Raw genomic sequence first — 15,907 nt, forward strand, 5'->3', positions numbered from 1 at the left:
GATAGTTTTCTCTCTCTCTCGCTCCCTTTGTATCAAACATTTGCCCGTCTGAAGAGATGGGCTGGTAAAGTTCACTATATCAGGGCTTCTCAACTGGATTTCGAGAGTTCTGCCAAGCGAGGTCTTAAACAATCTGACGTTTGTGCTCAATATCAGCGATCAGGGGCGGGATTCTCCCCTACCCAGCGGGGCAGGGGGTCCCGGCGTGATGGAGTGGCGGGAACCACTCCGGCGTCGGGCCGCCCCAAAGGTGCGGAGGTCTTTGGCACCTTTAGGGGCCAAGCCCTCACTTTGAGGGGCTAGGCCCGCGCCGGAGTGGTTTCCGCTCCACCGGCTGGCATGGAAGGCCTTTGGCGCCACGCCAGCCGGGGCCGAAAGGACTTCGCCGGCCTGCACAAGTCCACGCACGCGCAGGAGCGTCAGCGGCTGCTGACGTCATCCCTGTGCATGCGCAGGGGAGGGGGCTTCTTCCGCCTCCGCCATGGTGAAGACCATGGTGAAGGCGGAAGAAAAAGAGTGCCCCCACGGCACAGGCCCGCCCGCGGATCGGTGGGGCCTGATCGCGGGCCAGGCCACCGTGGAGGCACCCCCCGGGGCCAGATCGCACCGCGCCCCCCCCCCAGGACCCCGGAGCCCGCCCGCGCCGACTGCTCCCACCGGTAAGGTAGGCGGTTTAATCCACGCCGGCGGGAGAGGGTTGATAGCGGCGGGACTTCGGCCCATCGCGGGCCGGAGAATCGGCGGACCAGCGCGGCGCGATTTCCTCCCCCGCCGAATCTCTGGCGGCGGAGAATTCGGGACACGGTGGGGGCGGGATTCACGCCAGCCCCCGGCGACTCACCGACCCGGCGGGGGGTCGGAGAATCCCGCCCCAGACCTGGAATGGTGCTGTCACCTAGTGGCTCCCCTGGGAACTGCACCTAAATAAAAGATCTCCCATTCAACATGGATTTCATGCTATTATTTGTCTCCTCCCACCCCACTGGAGCACTGCTCCCTCAGTTGGCAGCCTAGGTGAATAAAGAGAAACGGATTAAACCACCACTCAGGCTCATCCATTTATATTCTGTTTCACGATGCCACACCTGGGGCGAAATTCTCCCCCAACGGCGCGATGTCCGCCGACTGGCACCAAAAACGGCGCCAATCAGACGGGCATCGCGCCGGCCCAAAGGTGCGGAATGCTCCGCATCTTTGGGGGCCGAGCCCCAACATTGAGGGGCTAGGCCGGCGCCGGAGGGATTTCCGCCCCGCCAGCTGGCGGAAATTGTGTTTGTTGCCCCGCCAGCTGGCGGAAATGGAGTTTGTTGCCCCGCCAGCTGGCGCGGAAATGCGGCGCATGCGCGGGAGCATCAGCGGCCGCTGACAGTTTCCCGCGCATGCGCAGTGGGGAGAGTCACTTCCGCCTCCGCCTCCGCCATGGTGGAGGCCGTGGCGGAGGCGGAAGGGAAAGAGTGCCCCCAAGGCACAGGCCCGCCCGCGGATCGGTGGGCCCCGATCGCGGGCCAGGCCACCGTGGGGGCACCCCCAGGGGTCAGATCGCCCCGCGCCCCCCCAGGACCCCGGAGACCGCCCATTACGCCTGGTCCCGCCGGTAAATACCAGCTTTGATTTACGCCGGCGGGACAGGCAATTTCTGGGCGGGACTTCAGCCCATCCGGGCCGGAGAATTGAGCGGGGGGGTCCCGCCAACCGGCGCGGCCCGATTTCCGTCCCCGCCCAATCTCCGGTACCGGAGACTTCGGCGGGGGCTGGATTCACGGCGGCCAACGGCCATTCTCCGACCCGGCGGGGGGGGGTCAGAGAATGACGCCCCTGATACTTTCTACCTTTGCTACAAAATATCCACATCAGGCCTCATCCACAGGCTGATGAAAAGTGGAACCAGGGGCTCCCAGCCTACTGGACCCTCTGAATCAATGTTAAATACATTGTGATACTTTGGACAGCTCCAAACAGAAAGTATCAACTACACCTATTATTTATGTGGTGTTGGGTGCCCTGGTGCACAGATGAGCCAACACAGTTGTATGTGGTACAACTCTATTTTATTTTAACTCTTATAATACAGTTCGTTCTGGATACTCTGCACGTGCTGTCTCCCTGAGTGTGTCTGGTAGCAGGTCTGTCCTGGTCTTCCTCTCCAGCTAATACTGACCACCGGGGGTCGTGTCTGTGCTTTTATATCTTTCTGTCATTGGTTGTGGTGTTGTGTGTTCTGATTTGTCTGTTGGTGTGTCTATCATGATGTGTGTGTTTGAATATCATGACATCCCCCCTTTTTACAAAGATATGTGCCTACGTGGTTATAAATATAATCGTGTCGTGAGTGCATCTAAGAGTGTGTGCGTGTGTTGTGTACAGCGTGTGTATATGACGTAACTATTTACATGGGGCGATGTCGGGTGCGTCACACTAACAAGGTTGTACCATAACAAAACATGGATGCGAGAGAAAAAAAAAACTTGAACAGTGGTCCGGTCAGACGATATCTGGAACAATAAACAACAACAGGTTATAATACAGAAGTGTTTGACTTTTTTAACGTATGAACAGCGTTATAAGTCCAGTCTAATGGGTGACCGCCTCAAGAATGGGCTGGTCCTCAAGCCGGTTCAGCTGTGGAGATTTGTGACACTGGAGTCACTTCTGGTTCATGCGAGGACTGCGCTCTGGAGTCTTGCATGTCTTCTTTCATAGAGTCGGGAACGTTGAGCGGGACGTGGACCACGCTCTGAGTGGCAGCAGGGCGCTCTCCGTGTGCTTGCAGCGCTCCCTGTCTGTTAATGTCAGGCTGCAGCATCATCCGGTACTGATAAGTTGGGACGTCATATCTGCTGGATTGAAGATCCTCAAATCCGAAAAATGAATCCGCATCTGCGTCGGATTCAATGTGGGGGCCGCCAATGTGCAACACGAAAGGTTCGTCTGAGTCATAGTCGTATAGGACCACGGAGCTATCATTGGGCTCGCGAGGTCCGGAAACACTGTAAAGATCGTCATCGAAGTATTCGAGGTCGGAATCATCGGCTTGTGCGTAGGTAACTGCTTGTCGGAGGGTTCTTCGGAGGTCAAATTCATCTCCTGGGTCAATTTGCGGCAATGTGCTGTCATTCCAGGTGAGGGAAGGTTGTTTTACAGCTTTAACAGATTTTTGTTTTTTTGATTTGGGACGTTTCCCTTTTAAATTGGATTTGGGACGTTTCCCCTTTAAATTGGTGCAGTCTGGGGCCTCTGACAACCTGACGCTCGGGAAGCGACTGCGCATGCTCAGATCGCTGTTCCTTTACCGATGGCCGTTTTCTTGACTGCGCATGCGCAGCATCTCGCGCATGCGCAAACGAAACTTCCGGTTCTGCGCACTGCTCGTGCAACTGTGCTAGCGTGATACCTTTAGCAAGATGGCCGCCGACCTCGACCCAGCCCTCTCTCAGGCCCGGGATTTCGGCCTCTGGGAATTCGGGCTCCGGGATCCCAGCCACGAGGTGAGTACTGCAGCTTTTCTGACCTTTACTTGCCGATTGGATTGCGTTTTCTTCACAGTACTTGGAGAATTTGTCCAGGACTGCCTGGTAATCGTACCTTTGCTGCCTCCTGAAGAACCTGAACCTTGTGAATATTTCTCTTGCCCTTGCACCGGCGATAGTGAGGAGAAATTCAATTTTTTCGCTATCATCCAGGTCTTGGAGTTCAGCTGCCACCAGGAACAATTCGAACACTTGCCGGAATCGCCGCCAGTTTTCGCGGAGATCGCCGTAGCACTGGAGCGGCTGCGGAATGGGAGCTGTATCATTTTGCCTGGGCACTGCTGGTTGTCTGTGTACACTGAGGTATGCCGGCAGGTATCGATCCACTCCTGTACCATGTGGTGTTGGGTGCTCTGGTGCACAGATGAGCCAACACAGTTGTATGTGGTACAACTTTTTTTATTTTATTTTAACTCTTATAATACAGTTCGTTCTGGATACTCTGCACGTGCTGTCTCCCTGAGTGTGTCTGGTAGCAGGTCTGTCCTGGTCTTCCTCTCCAGCTAATACTGACCACCGGGGGTCGTGTCTGTGCTTTTATATCTTTCTGTCATTGGTTGTGGTGTTGTGTGTTCTGATTTGTCTGTTGGTGTGTCTATCATGATGTGTGTGTTTGAATATCATGACAATTTATATAGTGCCTTTAACACAATAAAAGTCCCAAGGTGGTCTACACACAATCTGACACCGAGCCACAGAAGGGGTGAAATTCTCCGGTATCGGCGCGATGTCCGCCGACTGGCGCCCAAACGGCGCAAATCAATCGGGCATCGCGCCGCCCCAAAGGTGCGGAATGCTCCGCATCTTGGGAGGCCGGGCCCCAACCTTAAGGGGCTAGGCCCGCGCAGGACCAATTTCCGCCCCGCCAGCTGGCGGAAAAGGCCTTTGGTGCCCCGCCAGCTGGCGCGGAAATGACATCTCCGGGCGGCGCATGCGCGGGAGCGTTAGCGGCCGGCATTCCCGCGCATGCGCAGTGGAGGGAGTCTCTTCCGCCTCCGCCATGGTGGAGACCGTGGCGAAGGCGGAAGGAAAAGAGTGCCCCCACGGCACAGGCCCGCCCGCGGATCGGTGGGCCCCGATCGCGGGCCAGGCCACCGTGGGGGCACCCCCCGGAGCCAGATCGGCCCACGCCCCCCCCCCCGCCCCCCCCAGGACCCCGGAGCCCGCCCGCGCCGCCTTGTCCCGCTGGTAAGGTAGGTGGTTTAATCTACGCCGGTGGGACAGGCATTTTAGCAACGGGACTTTGGCCCATTCGGTGCCGGAGAATTCGGCAACCGGCGGGGGCAGGATTCACGCCAGCCCCCGGCGATTCTCCGACCCGGCAGGGGGTCGGAGAATCTCGCCCAAGGAGTTAGAAGGTCAGAGGATCAAGTGCTTGGTGAAAGGTTGGTTTTAAGCAGCATCTTCGAGGAGGATAGAAAGTTGGAGAGGATTAAGGAGTGGATTGCAGAGCCTAACGCCCAGAAAACTGAGAGCCTCGGCCAAGGTGGAGTGTTTAAAATCAGGGTGTTCAAGCAGCCAGAAACATAACATAGAAACACAGAACTTAGGAGCGGGAGGAGGATACGTTGGAGGGCGGTGAGGCTGGAGGAGATTATAGAGATAAGGATAGTGCAAGATCATGGGAAGATTTGAAAACAAGAACAAGAATCTTAATATCAATACATTGCCGAGAGCCAGTGTAGGTTAACGAGCACAGGGTAATAGGCGAATGGGACTTGCTGAGTGTTCAGAAGGAGGCTGTTCAGCCCATCGAGTCTCGCCGACACTCTGGAAGTACCCCACACAGGCCCATGCCCCCACCCTCCTCCCGTAACCCCACCTAACTTTGGGACACTAAGGACCAATTTAGCATGGCAAATCCACCTAACCTGCACATCTTTAGACTGTGGGAGGAAACCGGAGCACCTGGAGGAACCCCACGTAGACACGGGTGTCATGATATTCAGGTAAACATCATAGCACATACATACTGATGGACAGATCAATGGACCAATCAACACACACACAACACCACAGCCAATCACAGGCAAGAGCATACACAGTACAAATCAGGGAACACGACACTTCCTGAGCATTCCAGCAGGAGACAGCTCAGGGCACAGAGCTCATAGCAAGCCACTCAGACATCCACCATGTGCTGAGTGCCTCTACAAGATAGTGTTAGGAATAGGTCCACAGATTCTAGGGTTATGATCGAACCTCAGTAACCAGTTTACCACTGTAAATAAATGTTAGCAATAAAACTGAGTTGTACCATTCGCAACAGTGTTGGTTCGTCTGTGTAGCAGAGCACCCAACACATCAACGGGGAGGAAGTGCAACTTCCCACAGACAGTCACCCGAGGCCGGAATCGAACCCGGGTCCCTGGCGCTGTGAAGCAGCAGTGCAAACCACTGTGCCATCGTGCTGACTTGAGGAACAGAGTTTCGGATGACCTCAAGTATACGGATAGTTGAATTCAGGAGCCCAGTCAGGAATGCATTGAAAAACAATCAAGTTTAATTGTAACAAAGACATGATTAAGGGTTTCAGCAGTAGAAGAGCTAAGACAGGAGTGAAGGCGAATGATGTCACGGAGGTAGTAACAGGCGGTCTTCACAATGGCGCGAATGTAAAGTTGGAAGCTCATCACAAGGCCAGCGAAGACATGATGGGTGAGATTCTCTGGCCTCCCCGCGGAGTGTTTCCTGGCGGTGGGAGCCAACCTCCCATTGGCTGGCAGCAGGATCTTCCAGACCCGCCGCTATCAATGGGATTTCCCATTTAATGCACCTCCCGCCGCTGGGAATCCCGCAGCATGGGTGCCATTGGCAGAACCGGAAGATCCTACTGGAAGACCTCGCCCAAAGATTTCAAACAGTCTGGTTAAGTGTCAGACAGGGAGAGGAATGGAATTGGGAACATGGGAACTGAGTCGCAGCAGAACTGAAGACAATGTCTTTGGTCCTCCCAACATTCAATTGGAGGACATTTCTGCTCATCCAGGACTGATGTCGGATAAGCAGTCCAATATGTCGGGGAGTCAAACAAGGTGGCAGTGAGCTCGTGCTGGGTGTCTTCAGTGTAAATGTGAAAGCTACTTCTGTGTCTTCAGGAAAGGGGACATGTTGAACGAGAGTAAAATCCTCAGATCCTTCCAGGAACGGTGACAACTAAAGACACCAACAGACCCATTAAGAGCCAGGCACTGTGGTGCAGAATGGGGCAGGGGGTGGGAGGCAATATAGTTCGATTGTTCCACTGAATCGGTGTCAGGAAACAGATGCAGGGTCCAGATGTGTATTATGAACTCTAATTCGGAAATTTACCCCCAACAGACAATTTTACTGACCCAACTATAGAGAGTTTAGGTGCATGTTGAAAGAGCCAAGCGTTATAGATGACCTTTCCCCTGATGCTGCACATACCCCAAAAGTTCCCGTACAGGCCACACACAAGACAGCCCTTTAAATTAGAGGGATGTGTGTTGTCCGTGCAGAATATCCGAAAGGGCCCATGCACTTAAATTAATCGGTCATGCACTCTAAAAAAAACTAAAGGCTTCATTGGGTATGGAATGTTCAAAGTGTCCCTTTCGAGTTTACCCAGCCTACTGGACATGCAGAACATTGGAGATGGTTCTGTCTGCGGATCATGCCTCCAATGGCTATCTCAGATTTTCCTCTTCAGCCATAAGATGGGTCAACTGCCTTCAGTGTGGCTGAGTGAGATTACGCAGGGCCGGTGGCAGGGTGGCAGCCGCCCGAATGCTCTTGATGTTTAAATCCGGTGCCGTTCACCAGGCTCCCCCGCTGTCCACAATGATATGGGGACTAAATTGCCCATGTCAGGGAGATTAGCTGAGGTAGCCTCACCTCAGGATTGATTCTTCCTCCCAGTTACTCAATTACAGTGACCTTCCCCCCCTGAAACAAGTTGCTCTTTTTGCCTGAAATCGTCCTCATAACTCGGTCATAGATGTGGTAAGTGAAGCAGAAGAAGGGAGTCCTCCGACTGTGCCCCTACAGTGCACTGCCCTGGCAACAGGTTTCACATCGAGTAAAAGTTTTAAAAACGAGAATCAAATGTATTTGTTTAATTGTCCAATTACATTTTGTGCAGAAAGAAACAAGTGCTATGTCACAGAGGGTCTGTGGGATTTTAAGACGTGGGTGGGCGCCCCTCAGGAATAAAAGGGTTGTGAACCCGACACGATTTCCCTGATTATCCTTCCTGTTCTGCTGTCGGCCTCTCCCTGGCAGGCACAGCAAGAGCAGGACGTTGTTATCCAGGGAAAATGTGAGGACCCCCATATCTCAGGCACTTTACACTTAGGCTGACATCTTCCTCACAAGTTAGAAAATTACACCTGTAAACGACACCCTGTCAGCTACCCACAAAATAAACAAAGGAGACTTGGTGGAGTGTAAAACATTGCTGATTCCGTGAATTTAAAAAAAATGAAACATGGCAATATCTCGGGCAGCTTCTGTGAAGAGAATAAAAGTCAACCTTTTGGGTCAACATAATTCAGAACAGGAATTTTGCATTTCCTTAACTAGGCTTCTGAAGGGCAGCACGGTGGCGCAGTGGGTTAGCACTGCGGCCTCACGGCACCGAGGTCCCAGGTTCAATCCTGGCTCTGGGTCACTGTCCGTGTGGAGTTTGCACATTCTCCCCGTGTTTGCGTGGGTTTCGCCCCCACAACCCAAAAATGTGCAGGCTAGGCGGATTGGCCACGCTAAATTGACCCCTAATTGGAAAAAATTAATTGGGTACTCTAAATTTAATTTTTTTTAACAAATAGGCTTCTGAAGATTTCTTCGTGAATCCAATAAGGGTGATTTAAGTTTCCTGGCAACTCCTGCTCCCCAGTATATGAAAAGGGCCGAATTGTTTTGATCTGCGATGAATGGAACTCGAAAATATCTCAACGTAAAATTTGTTCCGATACACCAAATGATTATTTCAAATACAACAAAGGAAAGATAAAAATCTATCACTCCCCCATATCAAAATTTCCTCCATATCAAAACCCTCCTCATTCTGAAACTACTCACTATGGAAACTCCCATGTGTTGAAAATCTCCATTGTTGAAATCCCCCAAGTTAAATCCTCCTTCCCCCACGACCCCGCACATTCACCATTGCACTCTGAACTTCCTCCAGTCCGGGAACGGTCCCCAGAACTGAAACTACCCGTGCTAAGTTACCTGCAGTGCTGAAATGCCGAGTTACTGGAACTGCTCCCGTGTTGACTGCTTTCAGTACAGAGCACAATTTTGGTAAACTTTGTAGATCATTGATAAATAATATTAAAGGGTGAGAAATGCAATCTTAATCAACCAGTAAAAACATCACATACCACAGCAAGTGGAGACAAAGACAGTTAACGTTTTTCAAGGTCAACAAAGTGTCATTTTGAGGGTGATTGGAGGGGTGTTTCTCGATGGCTGTGCTGGCAAGATCGCCGACCATTTTTATACGCTCTCAGGCCCGAGAATTAGACCCCGCGAGCTTCTCGCCAGTACTGGCTGTCTCGCTGTCTGATTCGCCAGTCTGGCACCTCAGTGTCTCGCCGCTGACAAGGGGGAGCTGCTATTAAACGCTCCCTCACTACTCACTCCCAGACAACACACAAGAATGGCAGTGCGCAGACCTGCTCCTCGCTTTGGGGATGCTGACCTGGACAGGCTTCTGGTCACTGTCGATGCGAGAGGGGACATCCTGTTCCCCTGTTCCAGTTGGAGGACCAGCAGTGGGGTCATCAATACCGCCTGGGAGGCAGTGACAGCGGCTGTCGGTGTGGGCAGCATGACCAGGAGGATCAGCGGCCAATGTCAGACAAACAACCTCCACCAAGCTGCAAGGGTAAGTTACCACCTCTCTCCTGGCACCAGTTCCGCCTGCTATTCCTCAAATTTCCAACCCGCCCCACAAATCACTGGCTGACACCTCAATCTTCATGCTTGCTCCTCAGAACCCCCTGGCAACCACCAGCACAACCCCTTCATGTCCAGTTTGTGGTGCCACCTGCCATAGACCCCCTCTATGCATCAGGCGCGCGGCTCACAACGCCAATTCTTTGTCCCGCAGAAGATAGCCCATAATAAGCGGTAAAGGGCCAAGACGGGATATGAATTACCAGAGAAACAAGTCCTCACTCCCTATGAAGAATGGGCCCTGGATATCGTGGGGTTGTCTGCGGAGAGAGCAGTCACTGACAGCGAGGTTGGCCTCAACCACAGAGGTGAGATCCACTGTCGCTTCAGCCAGTTGATCCGTCTCAAGTGAGTTGTTCATATCAGACAAAATGATCCTGCCCTCTCACTGGCCACATGTCCATTCTCCCACAGGATTTCCATCAGTCGGGGCAGGACCATTCGGAGTTGTCCCCCTCTCTGCCACCCATGAGACCACCTCAGAGGAGAGCTCCGAGGAGTCCTCCATCGAGGCATTACAGCTTTTTACCCTACCCTCCACTAGCGCGGAGACACACACTTCGGTGAGCGACATTAGTAGACAGGCTTCTGGGGCACAATCTGGTGAGCACCACCCAGTTGCTGCTGGACATCAGGTGCAGGCAGGGACATCCAAGGGAGTCAGCAGTCGGAGGTCTACTGGATCCCAGGACTCAGCTGAGTCCCAGTTAGATGCCGAGCTTCAAGACAAAGTTATCCCAGAATTGATGCAGGTGCTAGGACACAGGAGGGGATGTCAGCAACATTCCAGCAAGGGCATAGCCGATTGGATGACTCCCAAAGGTGATGGGTGCAGGAGATGATGCTGACAATGCTGACATCACACCAACCTGCCTCCCATCCATTGACTCCATCTACACCTCCCGCTGCCTGGGGAAAGCGGGCAGCATAATCAAAGACCCCTCCCACCCGGCTTACTCACTCTTCCAACTTCTTCCATCGGGTAGGAGACACAGAAGTTTGAGAACACGCACGAACAGACTCAAAAACAGCTTCTTCCCCACTGTCACCAGACTCCTAAATGACACTCTTATGGACTGACCTCATTAACACTACACACTGTATGCTTCATCCAATGCCAGTGCTTTTGTAGTTACATTGTATATGTTGTGTTGCCCTATTATGTATTTTCTTTTATTCCCTTTTCTTCTCTTAATACTTAATGTACTTAATGATCTGTTGAGCTGCTCGCAGAAAAATACTTTTCACTGTACCTCGGTACACGTGACAATAAACAAATCCCATCCAATCCGATGCGTGGCACCGAGGCCAACACTGCTAGGGTGGCGACCGCAGTGGAAAGCCTGCAGCACAAGGCCAGCATCTTGAATGGTGGTGTCCCAGGCATGGCTCAATTTGTGACAACCATGGCTGAGGGCCTCGACATCATGTCCCTGTCATTGAGGGACGTGTCCCAGAAGCAGGGGGCATTGCCGGGCTACTGCAATGAGTGTGGCCCAGTCACTGAGGAACATTGGTGAGGGCATCAACACCATGGTGCAGACAACGGGGAGGCGCCAGGGCTGTCACAGCCAGATGACACAAAGGCCTCTGGAGCTCACTCCAGCTGCCCCGTCATCCCATGGCGACCCAGGGCCCTACAGGCACTGTCAGGGAGGAGGAAGTGCTGGAGGCCAACCCGGGGCCTGGCACCAAGGGAGACGACAACCGTCTCCTGTTCTCCCCAATCCCCTCTGCTGACACCGGCACTCAAGGGCAGTGGGCAGAACAAGGTGGCACAGCAAAGCCAGGGACACGGGTAAGTCGGCCAGGGCCCTCTGGCTCCAGGCCCTCAGAGGACACCCGCCAATAGCATCAGGGCGTGAAAAGTAGCAGGCTGCCTCCATCTCTGATGTGCATCCTGGGGACACACCTAGACATAAGAGGAGACCACATAAGATGAAGAAGATTGAGGAGCCAGAGTGGGCACTGGGGGTTGGGGAGTCACTATGTGCAGCTAGGGGAAATAGAAATGTCCAATGTTTACTGTTTAAACATGTTTCACTTGATACATGTGAAGTCTCTTGTGAAGCCTTTGTCACATTAATCTTCACAGCGGACCTGCCTGCACACCCAGCCCCTGCTGCCCTCCGCTCCACCCACTCCCTGCCCCCTGGGCAGGATGGTCCAAGATCAAAATCCCCCCATGCAGACCCTGTTCAGAGGATGGGTGTGAGCGCGCTGTCAGCAGAAAATAGGAGTCAGACATTGGCATAAACTGAGGGGCACCAGACCATTCCTCACAGCGAGTGAGCATCACTCGCCTGCCTTGGATATTGGCCCGCTGACAGTGCCGACACAGGCCCGTCACCCTGGGGTGATGTTGCACAGACTCTGGGAGGATGGAACAGGGTAGTCAGGTCGGGGAGGATGGGCAGCCGGGCTGTACCCTTGCCGCCGTCTGTCCTCCATTCTCGGGCTCCTCTTGTGGGTCCTCCCCGGGCTCGTCTTCCATCCCTTCCTGGCCCGCCTCCTTCTCCTTAGAAGGCTGCATGTCCCTTCTCCTCCTCCTCTACCATGTCGCCCCTCTACTGTGTCTGGTTGTGGATGGCACAGCAGACCACCACAAAGCGGGAGACCCTCTGGGGGGATGCACTGCACCAGAGTGGTCCAGGCAGAGGAACCACCTTTTGAGCAGTCCGAAACACTCAATGACAGCATGGGTGGCCGCATGGGCCTTGTTATATCAGATCTCAGCCTTGGTCTCCAGCTTCCGCACTGCCGTCAACAGCCAGGACCTCAACGGGTATCCCTTATCCCCCAAGAGCCAAGCCATCATCCTGGGGTGGTCCTCGAAGACGCCGGTGAGCTCCGAGTGTCCCAAGATGTAGCTGTCCTGCAAACTCTCTGGGTAGCGAGATCGGTACTCGCCTTCTGAGCCAGTTAGGTGGCAAACTGACGCGAATCTCGATTTTGGCCTTCCCTCTATTTTGCAGGTGCGCCCAGATCTGCGCCAGGCGCTCGGGGTGGTTAAGTCACGTCCTCTATGTTTCACTCACTACAGATGCTGCCAGACCTGTGGGATTAATGTAAGCCTACTTGTGACAATAAAGATTATTATTATATGCGCATTCTTTTTTTCTGTTTTGATTTTGGAATTCCAGCATCTGCAGAATTTTGTTCGAAGTCTGCTCAGCTTTGTTCTGCTAGTCACACACTCTAATCTCTTTATGTGCCAACATCAGCATCCTACTTAGCCTTAATCACCCCATTTACACCCTCATTGTGGGGGCAAAACCGACCCAGGCACGGGGAGAATGTGCACGCGACACGGACAGTGACCCAGAGCCGGGATCAAACCTAGGACGCCAGCGCCGTGAAGCAGCAAGGCTGACTACTGCGCCATCGCACTACCCTCCTGAAGAGATTTTATACGGTAGTTGGGTAAATGAAACATTTAAAAGGGGATAAGCAAAGGGTAGGGGAACAGGATTAAGTGGGTAGTTCTTTCAAAGAGACAACATAGGGGTGATTGGCTGAGAGGCTGCTTCCTATGATTCTGTAATCAAAACAAAGAAATCATGGGCGGGGTTCTCCGAATGCCGATGCCAGAATCGCATTTGGCGATTGGGCGTTGAATCCCTTTTGATGCCGAAATCGGGGCGGGGCCTGTTTTCGGATGCTCCGCCCCCTCCAAAACGGCATCATCAGCGAGTACGCCACACCGGAAGGCCCTCCCCCGATGCACCACCTCCGATGGGCCGACCCCCCGACGGCGTGGGTCACTTGTGGTCAACCTCACGTGGCGACTGCAGACTGTGTCCAGCGTCACCAAAGTCAGGAGGGAGCCGTTCCGCCGGCTGGGGGACTTTGGCGGGGGCTGGAGGGACTGGTGGGGGGTGGTCCGGGGGTGGCGAAGGGGGTTACAGGGAGACACTATCTGACAAGCCGGGTCCGCAAGCGGCCGGCGCCATGTTGTATGGTGCGACCACTGCAGGTCGCCGCCGTGCGCATGCGCGGCTATGGAATTTCTCTGGCGGTTTTTGTCGGGAACGCCGGAGGTTTTACGTGGCGCGGTTGCTAGCCCCCATCGGGCGGAGCATCGGTGCGGGGGTGGCGCCGACTTTTTTGTCATAAGACTAGACACATGCTCTGGACATAGCCTCAAATCGGAGAATCCAGCCCCATGATTCTGAACTCTCAGACGTTTGATTATCAATATTCCTCAACGTCGAAGAAACCAAATGAAACATGTGCAGTTCTCAAGTGAGCCGTTGGATGGAAGCTTTGGAACCAGTAAGAGGGGGGGGGGGGAAGCAGAAACTGTTAGCTCAGCAACCTCTAAAAATAGCAAAGGGATGGTCCTAAAGAAGGCAACAGCAGAGGAAGATTTGAAATGAATAAGAATTGAGAAAGTTCACTTGCATTCGAAGGATTGGCATTCTTAACCACATCTTATTAAGTCTTCCGCCATATCATAAAAGACTACACACCTCATCTACATAGAAGAATGGTTCCTTTGTTTCTCTGTAAGTATCATAAATAGACCGAGTCATCAGCTCGCGAACCTTCTTCACATCACTGGCCCATGATTCCTGTAATGTAGAAAAAGGGACACATGAGATTGTCCTAAAAGATGATTTCAAGTTATATGATTATTGTTAAGTGTCATAAAAATCCTAGGGCGGGATTTTCCCCCAAAATGTCAAAGTGTCAGGTTCTGACCGAAAACGGGCGTGTTTCTCCCCAGAGCAGCCAGGTTTTCACTCCAGATCTTCTGACACATTGGCAATAAAAAGCAAGGCGGCGTGTTTTGTGCCATCACTCTGGTGAGGCGGGGTCTCTTGAAGACAGCAAGCCTGGCTTCACCTCAAAGTGATGTTAAAGGTCCCCTTTATATCACCATGTGAAGGTGATAGAGGGATGGAAATATGGCCCTTACTGCTCCACCGCCCCCCCCCCCCCCCCCCCCCCCCACCCACACACACACACACACAACAGTATCAATCTCATCCTATTTCAAGTTCTCTCTAGCTCTGACGAATAATCATCCGGACTCGAAACATGAGCTCTGTTCTCCCTCCACAGATGTTGTCAGACCTGCTGAGATTGTCCAGCATTTTCTGTTTTTGGCCATATCCTGAGCTCAATTCCTTGCCAATCTGTCCAATGACCTTGGCTCATGCCAGAAGGAGCATTTATATTCCTTGTGGCCTCACAGAAATCTTTTCTAATAAAATAAACATGTATCTGTTTGGGGAGCAGCTTCCAGCAAGCATCCGAGACATAGTGGTAATATCATCAGACTAGTAATCCATGGCCTCGGCTAATGCGCTAGAGACAAGGGTTCAAATCCCACCAAAGGCAGCTGGTGGAATTTAAATTCAATTAATAGAATCTGGAATTGAAAGCTGATCTCAAAAAGCTCTTATCGATTGTCATAAAAGCCTGTTTGGTTCACTAATCTTCTTCAGGGAAGGAAGGTTGCTCTCCTAACCTGGTCTGGCCTACACAGCAATGTGATTGACTCTTAACTGCCCTCCGAAATGGCCTATAGCAAGCTATTCAATTCAAGGGAATCTAGGGATGAGCAAAAATGCCTTCCATAGCTCCCTGATTTAAATATTGATTTAATGTTCCCATCTGTTTCAAGCAGGTTCACTGGTCACCGACTTCACGAGCCACTCAAAATCGAGCTGGGTGAGCTGCAAGCAAGTTTTCATCTAATGTCTCGCAATATTCTGTCGAAACAGGGTGGTTTACACAGACGGCCACAATGCCTAGTCTTGGTAGAATCAATGATTGACCTTGATACATAGATACATAGAAGATAGGAGCAGGAGGAGGCCTTTTTGCCCTTCGAGCCTGCTCCGCCATTCATCGCGATCATAGTTGATCATCCAACTCAAATTGATGCATGGACAACACTCTTCATGTCACCACTCCTCAGTTGCACCATTTGGCCTTTATTAGTCTAATTTTGGAATCGTTTCTAACCTTTAAGTGAGATGGAATCTAGTTTTAAAACCCAAGTCTGATCACACCTTTGTGCCAATCTAAACATTGTGATTTTACCTTCTGTTCATGGAGTAGAAAGCGCTGGAAATCATGCAGGTACAGAACGGAAGCAGTGAGCCTATCTGTTCTTCTGCAAGCAGAGAGCAAACTAAAAGTTAGGCAATGAGGTGAAATGAAATTGAGACAAAGTACCTGTGAGAGTAACCGAGCTGCGTACTAAATTTCTTTGTTCTGCGAATTTCATGGCCGGGATTTTCCGAGCCTGCGCCGGGTCAGAGAATTGGCGGCAGGGGGGGGCGCGCGAATCCAACGCCGGGCCGCCGATTCTCCAGCGATTGGAGAATCGCCGCGGGAGCTGCTTTTGATGGCCCCGGCCAAACCCGCCGGCGCCGGTCGGGGGCCATTAAAAGCGGCCCCCGCGGCGACTTTGCACGCTCGACAGGCCAAGTCCCACCCAC

At 52.6% G+C, this 15,907-nt stretch overlaps 1 protein-coding gene across 1 annotated transcript in view; it reads right to left on the minus strand.

Annotated features, from left to right (window-relative positions):
- plcg2 (phospholipase C, gamma 2) overlaps positions 1 to 15,907 on the minus strand; it is a 291,774-nt gene that overhangs the window by 76,327 nt on the left and 199,540 nt on the right. Inside the window, exons 8-9 of the mRNA XM_072517925.1 lie at positions 15,507 to 15,579; positions 13,925 to 14,026 (exon numbers count right to left, since the gene is read on the minus strand). Coding sequence (XP_072374026.1) covers positions 13,925 to 14,026; positions 15,507 to 15,579 — 175 coding nt within the window. The remainder of the gene's footprint in view (positions 1 to 13,924; positions 14,027 to 15,506; positions 15,580 to 15,907) is intronic.

The sequence above is a fragment of the Scyliorhinus torazame genome, chromosome 10 (assembly GCF_047496885.1).
Source record: "Scyliorhinus torazame isolate Kashiwa2021f chromosome 10, sScyTor2.1, whole genome shotgun sequence".
Taxonomy (NCBI): domain Eukaryota; kingdom Metazoa; phylum Chordata; class Chondrichthyes; order Carcharhiniformes; family Scyliorhinidae; genus Scyliorhinus; species Scyliorhinus torazame.